This window comes from Fundulus heteroclitus, chromosome 7 (genome assembly GCF_011125445.2).
Source record: "Fundulus heteroclitus isolate FHET01 chromosome 7, MU-UCD_Fhet_4.1, whole genome shotgun sequence".
NCBI lineage: Eukaryota > Metazoa > Chordata > Actinopteri > Cyprinodontiformes > Fundulidae > Fundulus > Fundulus heteroclitus.
Window position 1 is genome coordinate 14,905,836 of NC_046367.1, and position 20,006 is coordinate 14,925,841.

At 41.3% G+C, this 20,006-nt stretch overlaps 1 protein-coding gene across 2 annotated transcripts; it reads left to right on the plus strand.

Moving 5' to 3' along the window:
* Positions 1 to 2,697: 2,697 nt before the first annotated feature.
* Positions 2,698 to 19,568, plus strand: si:dkey-91i10.3 (cytochrome P450). Of its 2 annotated transcripts, XM_012868543.3 has the most exons (9): positions 2,698 to 3,126; positions 6,222 to 6,412; positions 9,055 to 9,254; positions 14,381 to 14,578; positions 15,482 to 15,645; positions 15,828 to 15,994; positions 17,204 to 17,285; positions 18,158 to 18,364; positions 18,472 to 19,568. In XM_012868543.3, exons 1-9 carry the CDS (start codon positions 2,884 to 2,886, stop codon positions 18,616 to 18,618), a joined length of 1,599 nt encoding a protein of 532 aa, XP_012723997.2. In that variant the 5' UTR covers positions 2,698 to 2,883; the 3' UTR covers positions 18,619 to 19,568. The 2 variants fall into 2 exon arrangements, with proteins under 2 accessions (XP_012723997.2, XP_035994915.1); XM_036139022.1 differs by lacking the exon at positions 18,472 to 19,568 and having other exon boundaries at positions 17,204 to 17,284; positions 18,156 to 18,320.
* The last annotated feature ends 438 nt before the right edge of the window (positions 19,569 to 20,006 follow it).

Consider the following 20,006-nt stretch of genomic DNA (forward strand, 5'->3'; position numbering starts at 1 on the left):
AAAAGATCAGAGAGCGGATACAGGCAAAAGTCTGGTTGGCGTCCCGGAGGACAACCTCAACGAATCAGGTTCTCCGGAGGACAGCCCCGGCGTGGCAGGTGCTCCGGCAGACGTCCCGGATGACGGCCCCTGTGAGTCAGGCTTTCCGGCGAACGTCCCAGAGGATGCCGGCAGAGCGGGGCTTCATAGAGCTGATGGTGGAGCAGGAACCTCGGAAGATGTTGGCGAGGCAACATCTTGACTTCTTGGCCCTCCTCCGAGACCCTAGGGATCGGCCAACCCATCGAGGAGTTAGGCGACTTACGCGTCCTCTTCTGCCTCGCCGAGGAACACGATTGCCCAGACCCCCCTGGACCCAACCACTGTGGGGAAGTGACTGACCCTCCTGGGTCGACACGTCGCTGACCGGCGGCGGACCCTCCTGGGTGTCCTCCGGGGGCTTGAGCGGAGGCGGGTCCTGCTGGACCCCCTCATGGGACTTGAGAAGAGGCGAGTCCTCCTGGACGCCCTCTAGGCGCTTGAGTAGAGGCGGGTCCTCCTGGGACCCCCTCATGGAGCTTGAGAGGAGGTGGACCCTCCTTGATGGATGCGGGAACCGAGGCGTCAGCCAGACCCTCGGGGACAGGTTCGGGAACCGAGGCGTCAGCCGGACGCTCGGGGACAGGTTTGGGTCGGCTATAGAAAGCCTGGAGGGTTGACCTATAGTGTCCCTCTACCTCCTTTAATTTAGTCTCCAACTCCTCTGAATACTGGATGAATAAAGCCTCCCTCAGACTTTTAATGATGGGGGCATAAGCTCTTAACTTGTCCTCCAACAAGTTATGCTCAGCGTCAGGGGTGCCACCAAGAGGAGCTTTGGGCATCACGGAGCCGGCAAGTGGAGGACGCCGGTCTGCTGAACAGGAAGTAGCAACAGGAGCACCGGAGACAGCGGGCAGGGAATGAGATGGAGAGGTAGACGGCTGCCGGACAAACTCGTCCAACTGCCGCTTGGAGAAGCTGGAGGAGTCACACACAGCCTGTCATCCTCTCCTCCGACGACGGGGCAGCGAACCCCGCAAGGAAACAGGTCCAGCAAGACTGGATGGAACCGCCAGAGTCTGTGGTGACGCAGGCACCTCATTGTTGGAAAGGGAGACCCATGGAGGCTCTAGAAAAAGATCTGGACGGAGCTGCTGGACCACATCCACAAAAAGGTTGCGGTCTGGTCGGAAACCGCTGCGGAGAACACAATCTGGAGATCTCCGGTGAGTTACTGCCGTTATCGGGCATGCTGGAAGGTGTGACAGGGAATAGTTCTTCCTGAACATAACACTTGTATCTGGGACGGGTTCAGAGCTGGCCAGAAGCTACTGTAATGATTTCTGAGGTGAACCCGGTATTCAACCAGACACAAAATGTTAACGTTCAAAGGATTTATTGCAAGGGTGAATAGTGGAACAAACGAACAGGCAAACAGAAAATCTTACTGAAGTATCTGGTACGAGGCAGGCAGGTATCACAGAAAGCAGAGTCCAGGGACACACAGGCAGGGAAAGAACGATGAGCTTCTGGCAAAGATGGCTTGGCAGAACCAGGTATAAATAAGCTAACAAACAGGTGAGCTGAGTGAATCACTAATCAGAACAGGTGGAAGTGATCAAGGACGGGGGAGTGACTGAGGGAGCTGACAGGACTAGTGGAAGGGAACATAATCTAATTAAGGTAAATAGAGAACCAGAACTACTACTAAGACAGGACTAAGAACATAAATAACCACCAAGACTAAATAATATGCCAGGGTAAACTAAAATACACAAACTATAACACAAATCAAACAAGACAGAACCCAAGACAGAAAGGTATACTGACTAATCAAATAACAAACATAAAACAAAACAAAACCCAGAATATGACAGATATAGCTTGATTATTAAGGGCTTTATACGTTAGAAGAAGAATTTTAAATTCTATTCTTGAATTAACAGGAAGCCAATGAAGAGAGGCTAAAATTGGAGAAATACGATCCCTCATGTTGATTTTCATCATAATATTGAAAGACTGTGAATATTTTTTCAGCTGAAAAAAATCTCTACTTAAGAATCAATTGTTTATGATGTTTTAGGTCTTGTAAGAATGCAAAGATGTTTGAAAAACGGTTGGGAAATATGAGCGATAATCTTCCAAGAACTTCAGGCAGAGAAAAAGATGAATATAAAGAAAAACGAAGGAGGGAGAGAAGAGGGAGACTTACTTTGGCACTAATGTTCTACTGATATCAGTAGATCCATCCTATTTTCCTGGTTTACTGAGCAGCACATTATTCCATCTACAAGTAGAGATGGACCGACTGCAGCAATAAGAAGCAGTGTGGAGATCTGAAGGACCTTTTTTATGTGTTTAGCTATTTTAAGAATAGCCTACATACTTTGCTGTTCATTGAACTAAAGGACCAGAAGGCGGAGCGACGTTTGCCACTGTCTGTTGTGCTTGTTGGTGAATTCCTTTTTATAAGGAATTCACCAACAAGCACATTATTCAGGCAGATATCTGTCTGAATAATTTGGCAAAAGCGAATAAAAAACAAACCATAAAAAAACTATATATTGATTTTTATTTATTTATTGTGAACCTCATTGCCTGTGCTGTGATTGGCCTCACAGTGTTTTTTTTTGTTTTTTTTTAGAGGCATGTCTCTGTTCGCGGATGCTGTTCAACATGTGTGGCCTCTCCGCTGGCAAACTGCAGCAGAGACAAAGTCCGGCTGAGGGGTGCACTGCAAACAAGGAGCCATTATTTACAGCCGCCTCAGTCTGCACACAGAGCCACACACACATCAGAGGCAGGCTGAAACTCCGGGGTGGAGGGTTTGCTTCGCGTTACCTCGGATAACCGGACGCCGAGATGTTGTGGAAACCTCTGGGGAACAGCTGTCTGCAGCTGAGCCGACATGCCGGCGTACCAAGAGCGGCAGCGGTGCTCAACGGGGACGTCCTCGGCCGACGAACGTCCACCTCCACCAGCGGCGGCACCGTGATGGGCGTCAGCAAGCAGAAAACTATGGATGACTTGGGCGGACCGAGCTTCGCCACTACACTGTACTGGCTCTTTATAAAGGGCTATTTTAAAACAACGCAGCAAATGCAAGTAAGTTGGAAAGGCGACGCCGAAGTCGGCCTCCGATGCGGCGCTTGAACAAAGTAGCCAGTCACTGCTCACAATAATAGCGCCGAACCGGTTTTGACCAGCACTGCTCCGTAATCTTAAATATTCAGATTATTTTTTTTTACTCATAGCAGTTTCTGATTGGTGGTTATAATTTGCTATTTTTGAAACCTTTATTATATTAAGTCAGCAAACACATCCAAATAAATAGATTATTTTAAGGCTTTTGGCTGCAGTTTGACAGGTCAAACCTAGATAGACTTATTCTATGCTAATGACAAATTCTATTTTTTATCCAAAAAAGGTAAAACATATACAATTTGTGAAGTCATTCGTCTTCTTCAACGCGGCACACAACGCGCGTGCTCATTACATTACGGCTCGTGAGCGGCGCAGTTTGCTCTTACGTCCGCGCGGTGAACTACGCCAAGCTTAAACGCTTGCTTGGCCCATCAAGATCACTGAGCTATATAATACACTGGAGTGCTGATTTTGCCGAAAAACTGAAGTCACTGGCCGCCATCTTGCTACTCCCTACTCTCACAGAATCCCATAGGATTTGCTTGAAACAACAAGCAGTTTTCTGGCTGAGTGAAAACGTTTTACAGGTAATTCTACAGTCAGTGGAAGTACTAACACTATCAACTACTAGGAAATTAGGTGCTGAAATATTTTACATGTTATTCATATTAAATATATATATATGTATATATAAGTATGTGTATATGTATTTATGTATATATATGTATACACATATGTAAATATATGTTTTTGTATATTGTTATTTATATATTTATAAATGTTAAACATATATATTTAAATGAATAAAATGCAAAATATTTCAGCACATGACTTTCTCAGCACTTGATAGTTTTAGAACATAACATAAAAGTATATGGCATTTGACATTTTAAAAGTCTTAAGCCCCCCCTGAACATGAGAAAATCCTCGTTATTCGATGCTGTAGCGCACATATTCCATAGTTACTGGGGGGAAATAGGGAGTACCAATATGGCGGCTGGTGGCTTCAAAGCGACTCGTTCAAACAGACGGTGATTAGCACTCCAGTGTATAATATAGCTCAGTGATCAAGATGCGTTTCCCCCCGTCAGGATGTGTTTTCCATGTCTGGTTCAGGGGGAGCAGTATCTGATGGGATGTGTAGACCCCCGTCAGGATGTGTTTCCCCTGTTTATAACTGACAGGTAGGGGAGACTGGGGATAGTAGTCACATTTTTTCTTTTTTCTTTTTTACAATATTCCAAATTACTAAAAAATGTTAGTGTAAAAAAGTTGTTTTCATATCAGGACGAAGCTTAAAGACCCAGTTAATAAAACAATTCACTTATTATCATGTATCTTATTCTGCTTAAACGTTATTGATAACTAAATCAAAAATGCAACCAACCCCAAGTAGAGTGTGACAACCAACACAGACTGGATTTTTCTGGTAACAGGAAATCTTATTTATAAAGCTACATTTGTAGCTATTCTATTCTACTTATAGCTAACTCTTTTCCCTTTGTAATAGCATGATATTTAAGTCTCAAGATTTGTTTTTGGGTTTTTTTTTTAGGGGGGGCTCATCCTGTCAACATCATTACCAATAACAGCGTTTCAATACAGATACTCGGAGAGGGGCCAAGTTTAATGGCCTTAAAAGCAATTACTGATTGTTTTTTGGCTACTCAGAATCAGCTTTATATGGCAGGTATGTTTAGGCAATTTGGCTCTGGGTTGTCCAATACTCATGATGTGCTTACTTAATATAATAGTACAATAACACATTAATGCAGTAACAAAAAAAAAGTCAACAGATCACACGCAGTATAGAAAACACATAAACCATAAACAAGCGGACAGATTATTACATACTGATATGTATCTGTGAGCAGACCCAGCTTAAACACAAAAACAAGATTGAATGTGTAGCATCAGATTGTAACTATGGTGACACAACAATCAAACAAGAAAGGTTATCCTTTAAATTCTTTCAGATTTAATGGTTAAATTTTGACCCCCCCACCCCCCACCCCCGCCCCCATTATTATGCTGAAATTGCTAAAGTGTAATATTCAGTATTGGGCTCCAGTTCGAAAACTCCCAACCTCTTCACGGGTCAAACCTGAACATACTTTGCTACGCTTATCACAGTCTACCAGATAAAGTTTCTTATTTATGATACCTTTATTCCTTTCATGAAAACTTTTAAACAGATTCGTCCAGCGTGAATCGAAGAATGCAAGGATGCTCTGGGAAAAAAAAGAAAAAAAAAAAGAAGCTTCAAACCACCTTGTTCTAGTTCAATTTGGACCAGATTGATTTAACGCTGTGAAAGGACTCTTTAGTTAAATGTTGAACCGGACACCAACTTCCCTGTTGCACAAAGCAGATGTTAGTCTCTGGGAAACTGAACATCCCTTTGTGTTTCAGGTAAAGTGCAGAGCTCTACCTTCAGCTTCCACCTTAAACTCTGACGGACATCGTTAAGTTAACTCAGATATTCTCCAGCCCGTGAGTCGTTAAAGGTTCGATTAAAATAGGTTTTTGTCGCTCAGAAAGCCCTTTTCAGTTGTTTACAACACTGCTTACTCTTCATAGCTTTACATGGGCGTAGCACGTTGTACTTCCTTAACATTTTACTCTTTTAAAGAAGAGAGACAGTCATGTGGCAATGCAGCACAGACCAGAACAACGGTGAAAACAGGAACAGATGTCAAAGCGGTGGTTCTGTACCATTGGCCCAACATCGAATGTTTTCCAAACAAAAACCCGACTCGCTCAGCTAAATTCCTTCAGCTGCCCTGTCGAGGTCTGCAGCTATTTAAGATAAGATAGGCTTTATTCATCTCACATTGGAGAAATTCACATTTATATTTTCTATAAATACCAGTGTTAGAAATGAGCAGGGATTTGACAAAAACATGTTTTTTTTTACCCTCCAGGTTGGTTTGACTGCTTATTAACACAAACAAGTTAATTTTAAAGCTGAGAGCCAACGATTGCCTAATTTTAACTTCTGCTCTGCAGTTTATAACCCAATGATTAGGCTTCCAACTCCTTTTGTCTGCTCCTAGATCGAACACAAGAAGATCTACGGAAGCATATGGAAGTCTAAATACGGCCCCATGATCGTGGTGAACGTGGCCAGCGCTGAGCTCATAGAGCAGGTTCTGAGGCAGGAGGGCAGACACCCCATACGGACCGACATGCCCCACTGGAGGGGCTACAGAGAGCTCAGGAACAAGGCCCACGGACCCCTAACAGAGTGAGTCAAACGCAACATTCAGCTCTGTTTTTTTCTAGCTCGTCAGCCTCCCCATTAAGAAATACGATTAACCGCATTTTAGCAGCAAGTTGTTAGAAATTGTCTTACATCATCTTATCTGTGAAGCAAAGGAACGTTTTTTTTTTTGGCAAACCACATAACAAAACAAGATACAACAGTGATTAAACTACAACGACCACATTGCATTGCATTTAGGGGAAGAGAATTTAATGGAGCTTGGGTTTATGGTGAGTTTACTGCTTTAAAAAAAACAAGGAAGGTATGTGTGTTGATCTTCAAAAGCCAGGAAGTGTCTATAAGAGCTCCACGCCTACAGTTCCCCCCTGCAGTTAAAACAGTGTTTAAAAAACCCGTCGGCTGTGTAAATGCTGAAGAAGAAGCAAAGTTTATTTTGGTAAGCGAGGTAGGACATCTCTGAAGCTCTCTGATCTTGGGCTCAACCAACTATCCATCTTTTAAATACCATCTACTCTACATGAGGAGAGGCATGTCACAAAAAAAATGTCTTTTACACCATAATGTAGCTAAACGTGGACGTTGCAAAAAGGATCTGGAGATGAAAGAGATGAGCACCTTCTGTTAGGCATAGTGGAGGATGTGTGATGCTGAGGGCCTGAATCTCTTCCAAAGGTCCTGAGAAGACTGTTCGACTGCATGGCATCGTAAACTTTTAGAGATAAAAGTAAACATCTGGTGCTATCCCCTAGAAAACACAAAATTGTTCATCTCTGAGTCTTTGAGCAGGAGAATGATCCAAAAGATACGGTGACGTCTACACAGAAATGGTTCACCTGACCAGACGGAAACCCTGCAGAAAACTGTTCATCACGGTCTCCCCAGGTTCTTTTATCTGATAATGTGGTATTTCTATCGTAGACTTCTGTAGTAATAAAAACACTCTTCAAACTGTAACTATATTTTACCAGATTTAATCTAAAAGGCAGAGAAATGTTTACAGTTTCAGTACTGGGTTCTCATAACAACACAACTGGTGCCTGAGAACCCCGCTTGTTCTCCCACACAGACATTAAATAGGAAGGATTTGCCCACCTATTCGGGGGGGGGGGGGGGGGGGGGGCACAGCATATCAGTGTTCTGTTCATCGCATTGGTGGAGAAGATCATGTTGTAACGCAGACGTGTCGTTGCTGACACATTTTCCCATAAGCAGTCCTTCTTTCCAGTCTAAGTATGTCTCTTTGCCTTCAGAGTCCGTTTATCTGTAATTTCCATGGCAACCGACTTTGCAGTCCAGTCTCTGTAATCTCTCTTAAAGAGAGAAATACTCTCTTAAAAAACCTGTAGGGTTAGTGTGAGAGGAGAGGACAAAAGAGATTACCCAGGACTGTGGCTCGTCTAGATAGATTGTGCTGAGAGGTCCCCCTCCCTGTAGGCGCTGACCTTGTAAAAGGTGACAGGAGAACCCAAAAGTGGCCTGCTGGCTCCTGCTTCGCTGGGGATTTTCCCTCAACGTACTCAAATTAAAGTATGGATTTTTAAAACTATTTATTTGAGTAGATGAACATTATAAAGTATAATGTTCCTATGATCCTGTCAATGGCTGGAGGTTACCCTGTGTAAGTGTTTCCCACCTCTGACTCTTGATGCAACCTGCCTTGCATGTCTAGGATGTTTTCCCTGCTGCAGCGTGTGTCATTTAAGCTGGTGGCTGACAGACTTCTGCAAAGCTGGTTGACGAGCTAGTCAGCGTTCCTATGCAGTCTGAGGAAGCATGGACATTTCACTATCTTCTGTTTCTGAAAAAGCAGGAAAACAAGCACATGAGAATATGAAAAACATTTGTATCAGAGACTTATTCTCTCTCCTACAGTCTAAAAGGTGTGTACTTCCTTCTTTTCTCTCCTCTCTTTCCTTCCCTTCTTGTGTCCTGCCTTCCTTTATCCTGTTCTTATCTCATTTCTAGTGCCCTCTTTTCTTTCTCGCGTCCTCCTTGCCCTCTGCCCTAGTTTCCAGCCTGCCCTCCTTCCTTGGGTCCTCCCTTTCGTTCCCTCTTACCAGTTTCTTGCTTTTGCAGACTGAATTTTCTAGGCCTGCATGATGTAGAAAAGTTTGCCATAAATTTACGGTGATCTTTAAGTATTTTACATTTTACGTTAAGACAATGGACTGGGATTGCTGTTTGGAATATGAAAAATGTGTTGGACCTGCGGTTGTTGAGGTAATGAATTGTTTGAACCAGCTGTTTTGGAACTGGATCACTTCTAAAGACGTACGGTGACCGAAGGAGTTGAGAAGCAATGTCTCTTTCATCGGGTTGCTTAAGATCGCCGTAAGGAAGGCAGCTCAAATAAGCTCAAATTGACATATTATGCTGTCAAAGAAAAGACTTGCGTAAAACACCTAGCGCCATTTAAAATTTCTCACATTTTCGCAAATATGTTGTAATGAATTACACAAAAAAACATAGGTGGTAGTTTTAGTTTACTCTAATATGCATTCTTTTATCTGGGAGAAACCTTCGAGTGCAAGGTGCAAACCCCGAACTTCGACACCTCAGCATGTGGTCATGAGTTCTCTTCCAGGTATTTTTTTTTTAAAGACTTTGTAAGTTTCTGCATTGAAGATGGTTTGATTTTATTTTTTTTTAATCCCTGCGTGCAGGATGGGAGCCAAGTGGCAGCGAATTCGCAGCATCCTGAATCCCCGGATGCTGAAGCCCAAGCACGTCTCGTCGTACACCAACACCATCAACGAGGTGGTGACGGACTTCATCAGCCGAGTGGCCTGGCTGAGGGAAACCAAAGGACAGGGAGTCATGGTTAATGACCTGACTGAAGAGCTGTACAAATTTGCATTTGAAGGTGAGCTGACAGTGAATAAATAGGCCTCATGTATTAATTAAATGGTGCCGCAAACATCTCTTCAGAAGGTATAAACTGTTTTATGGGGATAGATAGAGCGCACTTGTGAAGGAAAAGAAAAAATTAAACATAGTCTTCAACATCCTTCCATCCAATTTCTATCCATTCATTCAACTTTTTTCTAATCCCGTTTATCAGTGAAGGGTTCACCCTGGACAGGCTGCCGGTCCATCACAGGGCGACAGAGAGACACACAGGACAAACAACACATGCTCACATCTGAGGACTATTTAAAGAGACCAATCAATATGACATACATGTATTTAGACTGTGGGCAGAAGTACCAAGAACTAATGGATGCATTAGTGGGAGAACATGAAGATAAACTCCAGGCTGGGATTCAAACCCTATACCAAGGCATGGGAGTCCGGTCAGATTTTATATATATATATATATATATATATATATATATATATATATATATATATATATATATATATATATATATATATATATATATATATATATCAAACAGAAAAATGTAATTTCTATCACATCTTTCCATTGTTTTCTACTCAGTTTATAAATCCCTATAAGTTAAAATCCAAATTCTCACAGAATTTAAGAAAAAAAAAAGATATAACTGTTCTCAGCATTTTATCACATTACATGTAAATTACCAAGAGTGTTTCACAGTAGGATTTCCTGTCAGACTGGCTTTTCCTGTTGCCTCTTTCACAGCTCAGTTCTGTCCAGGTGTGGGACAGCCCACCTCCTGTGTGGCAACAGTTTGTTGGCGAGTTAGTAGCCGACATCAGGTTGTCATCTTTGACCCAGTGGCTGACTCTTTGGCCTTCAGATCTGATTAGATACTGAGAATAACCTTGTGCGTTGGATTATTGTAGTGCATTAGTTCACAGCGGAGGGCAACTCTTACTGATATATCAGAACGGTCAGGTTGAGGTTCATTTAGCGTTTCGACCTCATCTCCCCTTTCATGCAAATTCCAAAAACATATACATATATATCATTTTTACATCACAATGTCTGTTTTTATATTACAGACTGCAATATTTGTCTTAAATTTCCTTCAGATTGGGAGAATCCTTTGGGGATAGCATATTTGTAACACGTGAAGCTTCCATTTTAAGTTGTCTTTCTGCGATTGGTCAGATGAAGAATCAAAAGATACAGCTAGCACTCTTCTGTGAAGATTGTGTTTCTACCTTTGTGGTGTTGTTTTGACCCCTACTGTATCTTTCTTTTATTTCCGTCCTTAGTAAGCGGCTGCTAAACTGAGCTGAGATCACATCACAAAGGCGAAATTGCCTTTCTGAAACAGAAAAAAAAAACTTGTTGCAAATTTATAAATTTTTTCCTTGAGGCCTATGAAAGATTATCACTACATAATGAACACAGGAGGTCAGCTCTTCAGTTGGTGGGTTTTTTTTTCTTCACTGTTGTATCTTGTTTCGTGTAGGATTTCTCTAAGGATCCACCACTGTTGCCTCCCACGAACCTCCAGGCCTTTCAAGAACTTGTGTTTTTTTTTTTTTAGATTTCTGCTTTTTGCAGTTTCTCTGGTTGTAAAGTTTGCATTTTGCAGTTTACAGACTGCAAGATAATGTAGAGGCAAGCATTTGGATGCACGCTCAACACTTCCACATAGTTTAACCCTGCACAGTTAAAGAGTTATAAAAGCCTTTTTGAACCCTTAGAACAGCTTTTTGATTCAATTCAGTCAGTGAACTTGACTTTTCATGAACACTTATGCCAGGGGTCAGAAGCACAACTTTCTGAGAGCTTCAGAAAAACCTGAAACCAGCTGAAACCTTTCATCCATGAAAACAATAATTAACGCGCTCAACCCCAATGGCCTCACTGCACAAGACTCCACGGCTGTAATGCACGCCGCTCTGGGAACCTTACGTTTGAGTCAGACACGGAGTTGCGTTTTAAAAGGTTTATTGCAAAAGAGAGAACGCTGGAAGATGAGGCAGGCAGCCAGGAATCGACAGGAGAACAGAAGATGCAGATGGGTTTGCAGACAGAACCAGACTTAACTTGAACGCCGCTGGCAGGAACAGACTTGATCCGGTGCAGCCGACGCGTTGCCAGCGTTTGCAGAGTGAGACACAGAATCCTCAGGAATGACCTGAGCCAGGCGGAGCAAACGAGCGCTCGTTAAGGCAACTAGAGAGGGCAGGCCGATAAAACACTGGAAAAAACACACATGCAGGCAGTGAGATGTGCCGTTGATAGGTAAACTGAGGCAGATATAAAAAGGCAGTGTGACTTGTGAGAGTTGGCACTAGGTAAATGTAGCAGATGGAGCTGATCAAGTGCTGAGTGGTGGCTGGGGGGCGACAAAGCTGATTGGCTAGTGAGTGATGATTGGAGGACATGACAGAGCTCAGTGTTTCCCGCAGGAATTTGCTTAGGCGAGGCGGTAAGTTGGGGCGGGGGGGAGACGACAAGTTTTGCGCGCAGGGGGGCGTATCCATGTGTTTTTTCCCTGCCATTCACTAGATGCACGTGCGAAAGCAACAACATAAAAATGCGCGTTAACGTCAAATAAACATGCAGGCATATCGAGTTAGTTTTTTTTTTTTGGAATGTTGGCGAGGCGGTAGCGTGAGTTTGGCGAGGCGGCCGCTTGATAAAAATCAGTCCAGAATTTCCCAAGACAAAAACAAAAGTCCAAAATCATAACAACTCCTGGAGAAGAAGTATGCTGAAGCTTGTTTAAAGTTTGCGTTTAGGGGGGGAAAGTTTATCTTTTATTTGAATTAGGACAATGCACATTCATCGACACGTCAGCTTAAAGCATCAATGTAAATATGCCAGAATTAGCACAACGGCTAATTTGCATCCGCTGTCCTAAGGCAGGTAAGAACAGTGAACATTCAACAAGACACTACAAGGAGAGAACAGAGTGTACACAAACAGATAAGATGCCAATAACATAAAATCACAATACAATTAGGTTAACAGGCCCATGGAAACAGATCAATTTACCTGTGAACACATGTCTGGTTAGTTTTAAACCAATTAGGTTAGGATAATTCCAAGGGCCCCTGACCGACAGGGCCCCTAAAAAAGAAAATTTATAGATATATTTATGAGATTTTGGGAGGATTTCGATTTTTTTTTTTGGTCACGGGGACCAAAATTCCTGGCGGCATCTCTGCATTGTGCACCCATGTTTGGATGAGAAGTAGCACTGTAGGGATGATTGGCACTGAGAACATTATGCTTTAGGGCTGTTTTTCAGCAGATGATACTGGCAGACTCAGTATAATTGAAAGAATGATTCTTGTTGCTTATCAAGATCTAGCATTCTTCTACAAAGAAATGTAGAGGATGAATTTTTTTTAGCATGACAAACATCCCAAACACTCAGACAACGAAACTCTCAGTTGGTTTCAAACAATAAAGGCAAAGCTAATAGGATGACTTGAATTCAACTCAGAATTTGTGTCAGGAACTGAAAAGCAGAGGGTAAAGAAGCCTCCATCAGCTTCTAGATTTGAAGACTGCTTGTATGGAAGAATGAATCAAAACCATCTAAGCTGTGCATGTGACCAGTTTTCAATGAACCACATAATCAAGTTCAGTAAGTGCTTTAAAGACGTATTCCGTGTGTCCTTCACTTTATTACACCTGATCTAATTAACGGAGCTGTGAACTTTATGTCAGTCATTCCATTAGAAATATACTTATTTAAAAAGATGCTGATGTGTTCAGTACTTTTTTACACCCCATTAAGCTGAAAGTCTGTAATTAATCTAAGCTTATTTCTGTACAGTGTCCCCAAAACTGGAAAATATTTAAGCACGGCAAACAGAAAGATAAATCACTTCATCATCCACATATAGCTTCAAACTTGTTAAGTTTTGATTAATATAATCCAAGTGCTTTTCGTTTCTGCCTCATATAAAGCTAGAATAGCTTAGCTTAGCATAGCATGAATCTGAACAAAGCAAGCTAACCAGCTGTGTCCAAAGTAAACATAGCCTCCTGCTGAAACGCCTCATATTCAGCTCTAGCATTTGCGTTATCTCGTTTGTCTAATCAGTGTCCGTACAGAGCTCTAACCAACTGTTTTATCTTCATAAAGAGTCTGGATGCTCAAAAGGACAGAGATTAGCTTGCCCTTCATGTTACAAGTATTTTAGCTGGATAATTTTTAAACAACTGCAGGCTGTCGACTTGGCCATTGAGAATCAGATCAAACGACCAAGCATCTGCAGTTTGTCGAGCTGTTCCTTTCATCGCTTGATATTTATTGCTTGAAATGCTCCATTAACTCCTGTTGTTTCCCATTTTCCATATCAGCCCCAAACGAACCAACCAAACACCCAGCATGTCTATTATGTATTTCTTTAAAGGGGACATATCATGCTTTTCAGTTCTGCCTTTTCACAGTGAAATCATTCAGCTGTGGTCTATATGAAGTGGAGCTTCAATGCTTTGGTCTGAATCCCTTGATAATTTACCCCCACGTTCCCCCCTTTTACTCCTGTTCTGAGGTGCGTCTGAGAGCAACTCGGTTTGGTGCTGTCGCTTTAAATCTAAAGGAGGCACTTCACACCACACTCCCCTCCAGTTCGGCCATTTTTAAAGTATGCTGGGGTAGAGGGTGCGATGAAAAACTGAGGACTTATCCACTTGTAGCTTCAGCATCCTGTGGCTTGGACTACAAAATCAATCTGAGAAATAAAAATGGCGAACTCGCGTGCAAGCAGGAAGTCCATGACCTTGTTTAGCAGCTCCGCAGCAAATACCGTCGGGTAACTGTTCACAGAAAAGAGAGAAAAACGAAGGGCTTGATCAATATGACCCAAAAATAATATAAAGTTATCTACGCACGACCTGGAAAGACTACATTCAACTTTTCTGCATTCCTAGAGACTCTAAGTACACAACAAAATATACTTAGGGGCTAGAAAAGTGCATTTTACTTGATATGTCCCCTTTAAGTTTCAGAAGTAGCCGTCATTGTTCTGACATATTGAAATAAATGATTGCAATTTAATATTATTTTATATTTATAGAATTGTTTTCTGTTTAACGCTTTTAAAATAAGTTAGGATTCGGGCAAATCGTCTTACTTTCATTCACAGGTATCTGCTCAGTTTTGTTCGAGACTCGTATGGGCTGCATGAACGAGGTTATACCCGAGGAAACTCAAAAGTTCATCATCTCAGTCGGGGAGATGTTCCGGCTCTCCCCCATCATCGTCCTCTTCCCCAAGTCGCTTTGGCCCTATTTGCCTTCCTGGAAACAGTTCATTGCAACCTGGGACCATCTTTTTAAAGTTGGTGAGCACAACACATATCAGTCAATAAGCAAAAGTTTTAGTGTATTTTTCTATAAACAATTTATTTTGAATTTGAAAGATCATTTTTACAACTTTTTCCTTTTCAGTTGTGACTATACAGGGTTGAAATAACTCAAGGCTGTTGGCTTTTGACAAACAAACATTAAATGGTACAAGGTTTCTATGCAGTATAGCAAAATTATAGAATTTGATTTAAGTATTTCTCAGGTTCAGATAAGTGTGTCAAAAATAAAACAGTATTGATATTTTTGTATGGATATATGTTTTCAAATTGTCTGTATTTCCAAACTCCATTTCCTGTCTCCTCTGTCCCTCCTTCCTCACTTTCCTCTTTGCATCTTTAGATTCTTTCTTCTTTTTGTTTTTTATTTCTTTCTACTGTCCTTCCTTGCCTCCTTCCTTCCTTCCTTGAATCAGGATGTTTTTGGCATGTAAAGTCTGGCCAAAGTAGGAACATCTGCATTACAGAGTAAAGTGTAAAGGACTTTGAAATAGTCTTGGATTGTGTAGGAACCCTGGTGGCTTTTGAAAAAATAATATAGAATATAGAATTCCTAAATTTGATGAAACATCAAACCATGTAAGTAACATACATTTAAACCATAAAATATCAATTTTAACACACTCATATTTGCTTTTCAAGAGGTTACTTGAGTTCAAACTCCAAGGCCGTTTTTCCGGCTCCATTATCAATCCATCTCAAGGTTAACACACTCTTATGACTCTATCAAAAAGGCAAAGTCCAACATCCATGTTCATCTGACCGTAACCTGGTTGAGCAAGAAGCCTCACCGTGTCTCTTGGTCGCCATCTAGTGGGCAACATGTCACAGCCGTCTCTTTAAAAAAAAAAAAAATGAATGAAATGATTTACTGTGTCTTAGCTGAGAAGTTGGTGAATAAAAAAATCGAAGAGATCCAGCAGAACGTGAACGTGGACAAGGACACGGAGGGAGCGTACCTCACGCACCTGCTGCTCAGTGAACAGATGACGGTGACGGAGATCCTGGGCAGCATCACCGAGCTCCTTCTGGCGGGAGTAGACACGGTGAGCATTTACAGCTGTCGGCCGAGCCGTAAGCACCGAAAGAGAAACCATGTGATCAGTCTTATCTATTTCATATTTCATATTTCAACAAACACTTTAGACACTAAGCGTATTAAAATGCATGTGACATTTACCAAACAGGACGACTTTTGTCCGTGCTTTGACCCTTTTTTTTCTCACAGACTTCCAACACCATCTCCTGGTCACTGTACCACTTGGCGAAGGAGCCAGAGATCCAGGAACAGCTGTACCAGGAAGTGATCAGAGTTTGCCCTGGAGACAAAGTGCCGGTCAGTGAAGACATCACTAAGATGCCGTTCCTGAAGGCCATCATCAGAGAAACGCTCCGGTTAGAGAGAGATTACTTCTTTCTTTCCTTTTTTTTTTTACATTGTTTAAAAGGGATGAGTGTGTGTGTAGGGACCAGCTACCCTGCAACAACTAAATGGGTTGGATGGATGCATGGATGGATGGATGGATGGATGGATGGATGGATGGTTGGATGGATGGATGGATGCGTGTTTTTATCTGTATCATTCTGTTAGTAAGCCATACAGTACATTTAAAACCAGATATTTACATACATGGCATGAAAACACATAATCGTTTTTGACATTGACATTCATTGTAGCTGAACTAAATAATGAGGGTTTTTTTTTTGTTTTTTTAACAAATCTTTTTTTAATACGCTCTTCAAAATCAGAATTTTACATAAGCCAAAATCACAAAGACTTCAAACGGTTTGTGAAAACCCAGACGACGACGATGATGATGTCATGGCTTTATTAGCTTAATTCACAGCATTTGAGTTAGATGGAGACACATCTGTGGATTGATTTTAAATGAATTTAAAGCCTTATATAGGTAATTGTGAGGAAACTTTACACATCTTTAAACAAAAGAAAATCATTTTGATTGCTTTAAAAAAAAAATAAAACGTGATGCTTTCACGTTTTCTTTGTATCGTAATTGATACGTAAGACCAAAAAAATTAATTTTATTCATGTTTTCCTGGAGTTTTAAATTGGGTGCATAAAATACATTAATTGATTTGCATGTTGTCAATTATATGTTCAGGAAAAAAAATGACTTTGTTAAAGAGGAAATCAAAAATGATACATTTGGAGTGGTAGGATTTATGGCAACACGTCATGCTGCTTCCTTGTGGAAAATAAAATGATGAAAAATGACGGAGCCATGTCCATCTGTTTGACCGATGATGAACAGCATCATTGCATTCAGGAAATGTGCCAGTCCACCCCGGACCAAAAGCAAAATACTCCATAAACATGATGGCTGGAGCTAGCTAGAGACTGTCGGTACCTACACTGAAACAGGTTCTGATGAGTGATCTTAAAGGCCCTGTTGCCTTCTTCAACCTCTGGGCTCGGCCTGGGGTCTTTCTGCATGGAGTTGCTTGTTGTCCCTGTGCATGCGTGGGTATTCTCTCTGACTGTTAACAGCAGGTGTAGATAATGGATGGATGGACATTTTATTCTTCATGGAAACATTTTGTTTCTTACTGCGTTGATTCCTCGACGCATTCTCTGTTCTGCAGGCTGTATCCAGTGGTACCAGGAAATGCCCGCGTCACAGCTGAGAATGAGATCGTCGTCGGAGGTTATCTCTTTCCAAAAAAGGTGAGACAGATGTCCAACCGTCCCAGGCTTTAAGAGGGTATGCCAAAATTAAAATAAACAAACACACGTTCTGATTTCCTGCTATGATAATAATAATCCTTCTCTTTAAATATCAAATAAGGTGAAATTAACAGCCTATACTGTAGAAGCAAATAAAAAAAAGACACAAAGTCAAAAAAGTACAGGTTAAATCAGACATTTACACACACTGAATAATGAATATATATATATATATATATATATATATATATATATATATATATATATATATATATATATATATATATATATATATATATATATACATAATGGCTGTACTTATTATTTTATTATTTTGTAGGACTACCTTTATGGGATGGTGTTTTTTATTCTCTTTAAATGTAATGTTTTGAAGCTAAAACGTTTCAGTTTTAGCTTCATCGGACCTCCAGGCAGGTCTCCGAAATTTTCATTCAGCCCATGGCGGTAGAGGGGCTGGTCTCTTCCTCCATTTTAACTCAGATAATACGAATCCACCAATGAAAAGCTTACAAAAATCCTGACATCATCATGAATTGTTCAAATCGCTGTAATCTCTGTAAACTTGAACTCTTGAGTTTGAAAACAAGTAAGGCGAGTTTATTTCTGTAGCACTTTTCATTAGCGAGACGATTCAAAGTAACACCGGATTTTCTCTCTCGTAGTCCTGGCATTCAGTAAAAAAAAAAGAAATCCTTCCAGTAATCTAAAAGGAAAATAAAAACAGGAAAAGTTTAGTCTGATTTAAGAGTAAAAATAATAATAATCTTAAACGTCTTTTTAAACTGTGTAAAAACCTAAATATCTGGTTTCAACTGGATGCATCAAGAGTTCCCCCCCCCCCTCCCTCCCAGACTCTGTTCCACCTGTGCCACTACGCCGTGTCCTACGATGAGAGCATCTTCCCCGATCCGCACACTTTCCTGCCGCAGCGCTGGCTCCGAGGCGGCGACGACGCCATCAAGCAGCACCCGTTCGGGTCGGTGCCGTTTGGTTTCGGGATCCGGGCCTGTTTAGGACGGAGGGTGGCCGAGCTTGAGATGTATCTGCTTTTGTCCAGGGTAAGAGCATCTGCTTCTACCCGTCATATTTGAGGTGGACGATGGATATTGTACGTCTGCAGCCATGTGTTGCACATAAACAATCCTCTGCTTGCGCTCCTTTTTAGGTGATAAAGCACTATGAGGTCAGGCCGGACCCAGCCGGAAAGACAGTGAAGCCAATCACCAGGACTCTGCTCTGCCCCGCCACGCCGATCAACCTCCAGTTTCTGGACAGAAGAGCTGTGCAGGCCGAGCAGAGCCGGACGGCATAAGAGTCCTTTTTTTTTTTCTCTTTTAAATCAGTGTGCTGTTTGGTATTCACACTGTGCTGCCGTCGTGTCACCAAGCTTTTGTTTCTGCAGTTCACTGCACAAACGGGGACTGGAATGAAGCCGCACTCATGCGTACGGGACAGGCTGGACGTGTCGGCCCGTACAGCACAGTTCGTACAGTTAAAACATGTCTGCATGTACATGCCATGCCTTTATCCTGCTGTTTGCTCTTAATCCATCATTACCGAGAGGCAAGGGGGTTTAAATTGTTTGCTCAAACTGCTGCGAGTGCAAATCTCGTTCATGTCTGGGTCCTCCTTTATGGATCTGTCTTTACTTTGTCCAAATATTATTTTTTTGCCACCGTCCCAAACAGGTAAACTGGCTTTTAAATCATCTGTCTAGTCTGTAAGTTTACAAACAGCAGAATTTATTTTATTTGTATTTTTTTTTACATTTTTCTGTTTGAAACAATTCTTGTTTGAAACAGCCCAGAAAAAAACATCTGAAAAGTCCATGATTAAAGGAAAAGATATTCTACATTTAAATATTTTCTCAAATTGTATAGTTGGAAATTTGCAAGAACAAAACTCTTTAATTTTTTTAGGAAAAAAACACAGAAGTTTTCAGAGATTTTCTACATCAGAGAAGTATTTTCTTGAAAATATGTGAAATTAACCTCTAAAGTTCTGAGTTTTTAGTTTGTTTGTTTTTTAGCAGAAATGCTCTCCTTTTCTTCTTTCATCTACAATGGCCCCTAATTCTCCGTCCCGGGTGTCTGAAGCTATTTTACCTTTCATTATATTTCTGTACACAGATATAGACACTTTTAGTGTCACTGCCGTTAGCACTTTTTTAATCAATGGATATTAAAGAGCTCATTATTCTGCAATAATTGTTTTATTGTTTTATGCCAAAGAAAGTATGTTTATTAAAAACATTCATTTGCATTCAGCAGTTTCAATTATTTTGTAGCTTTATCATTCGTGATCAGTTTACTTGTTGTTTAATGCTGCCCTCCTGTGGATTTACCTGATACTGCATGTTTTTCAGTTCCATAATCTGGGTGTTGCATTAAGAAACTACGCAAATACTCAAAGGGAAAACATATTTTACTCAAAGTTTGGTTCATGTAAAAATTGCCACAATCTGGGGGCAGTTCTTTAAAGAACTGTCCAGTCCTGAAAAAGGTTCTCCTTACACTTGGATTTTAGCTCGTTCCTTGTCCTCAGAATTGCTGGATTTGTAGAATATTTTTCTTTAAGCCCATGCACCTAAAACTGAAATAGCTGTATACCAGAACAGACATATGACATTTATCCAATTACAACATCCAGGGGGAATAACCTCCTACCATCTGTGAAGCATGGAGGTGGACCTATCATGCT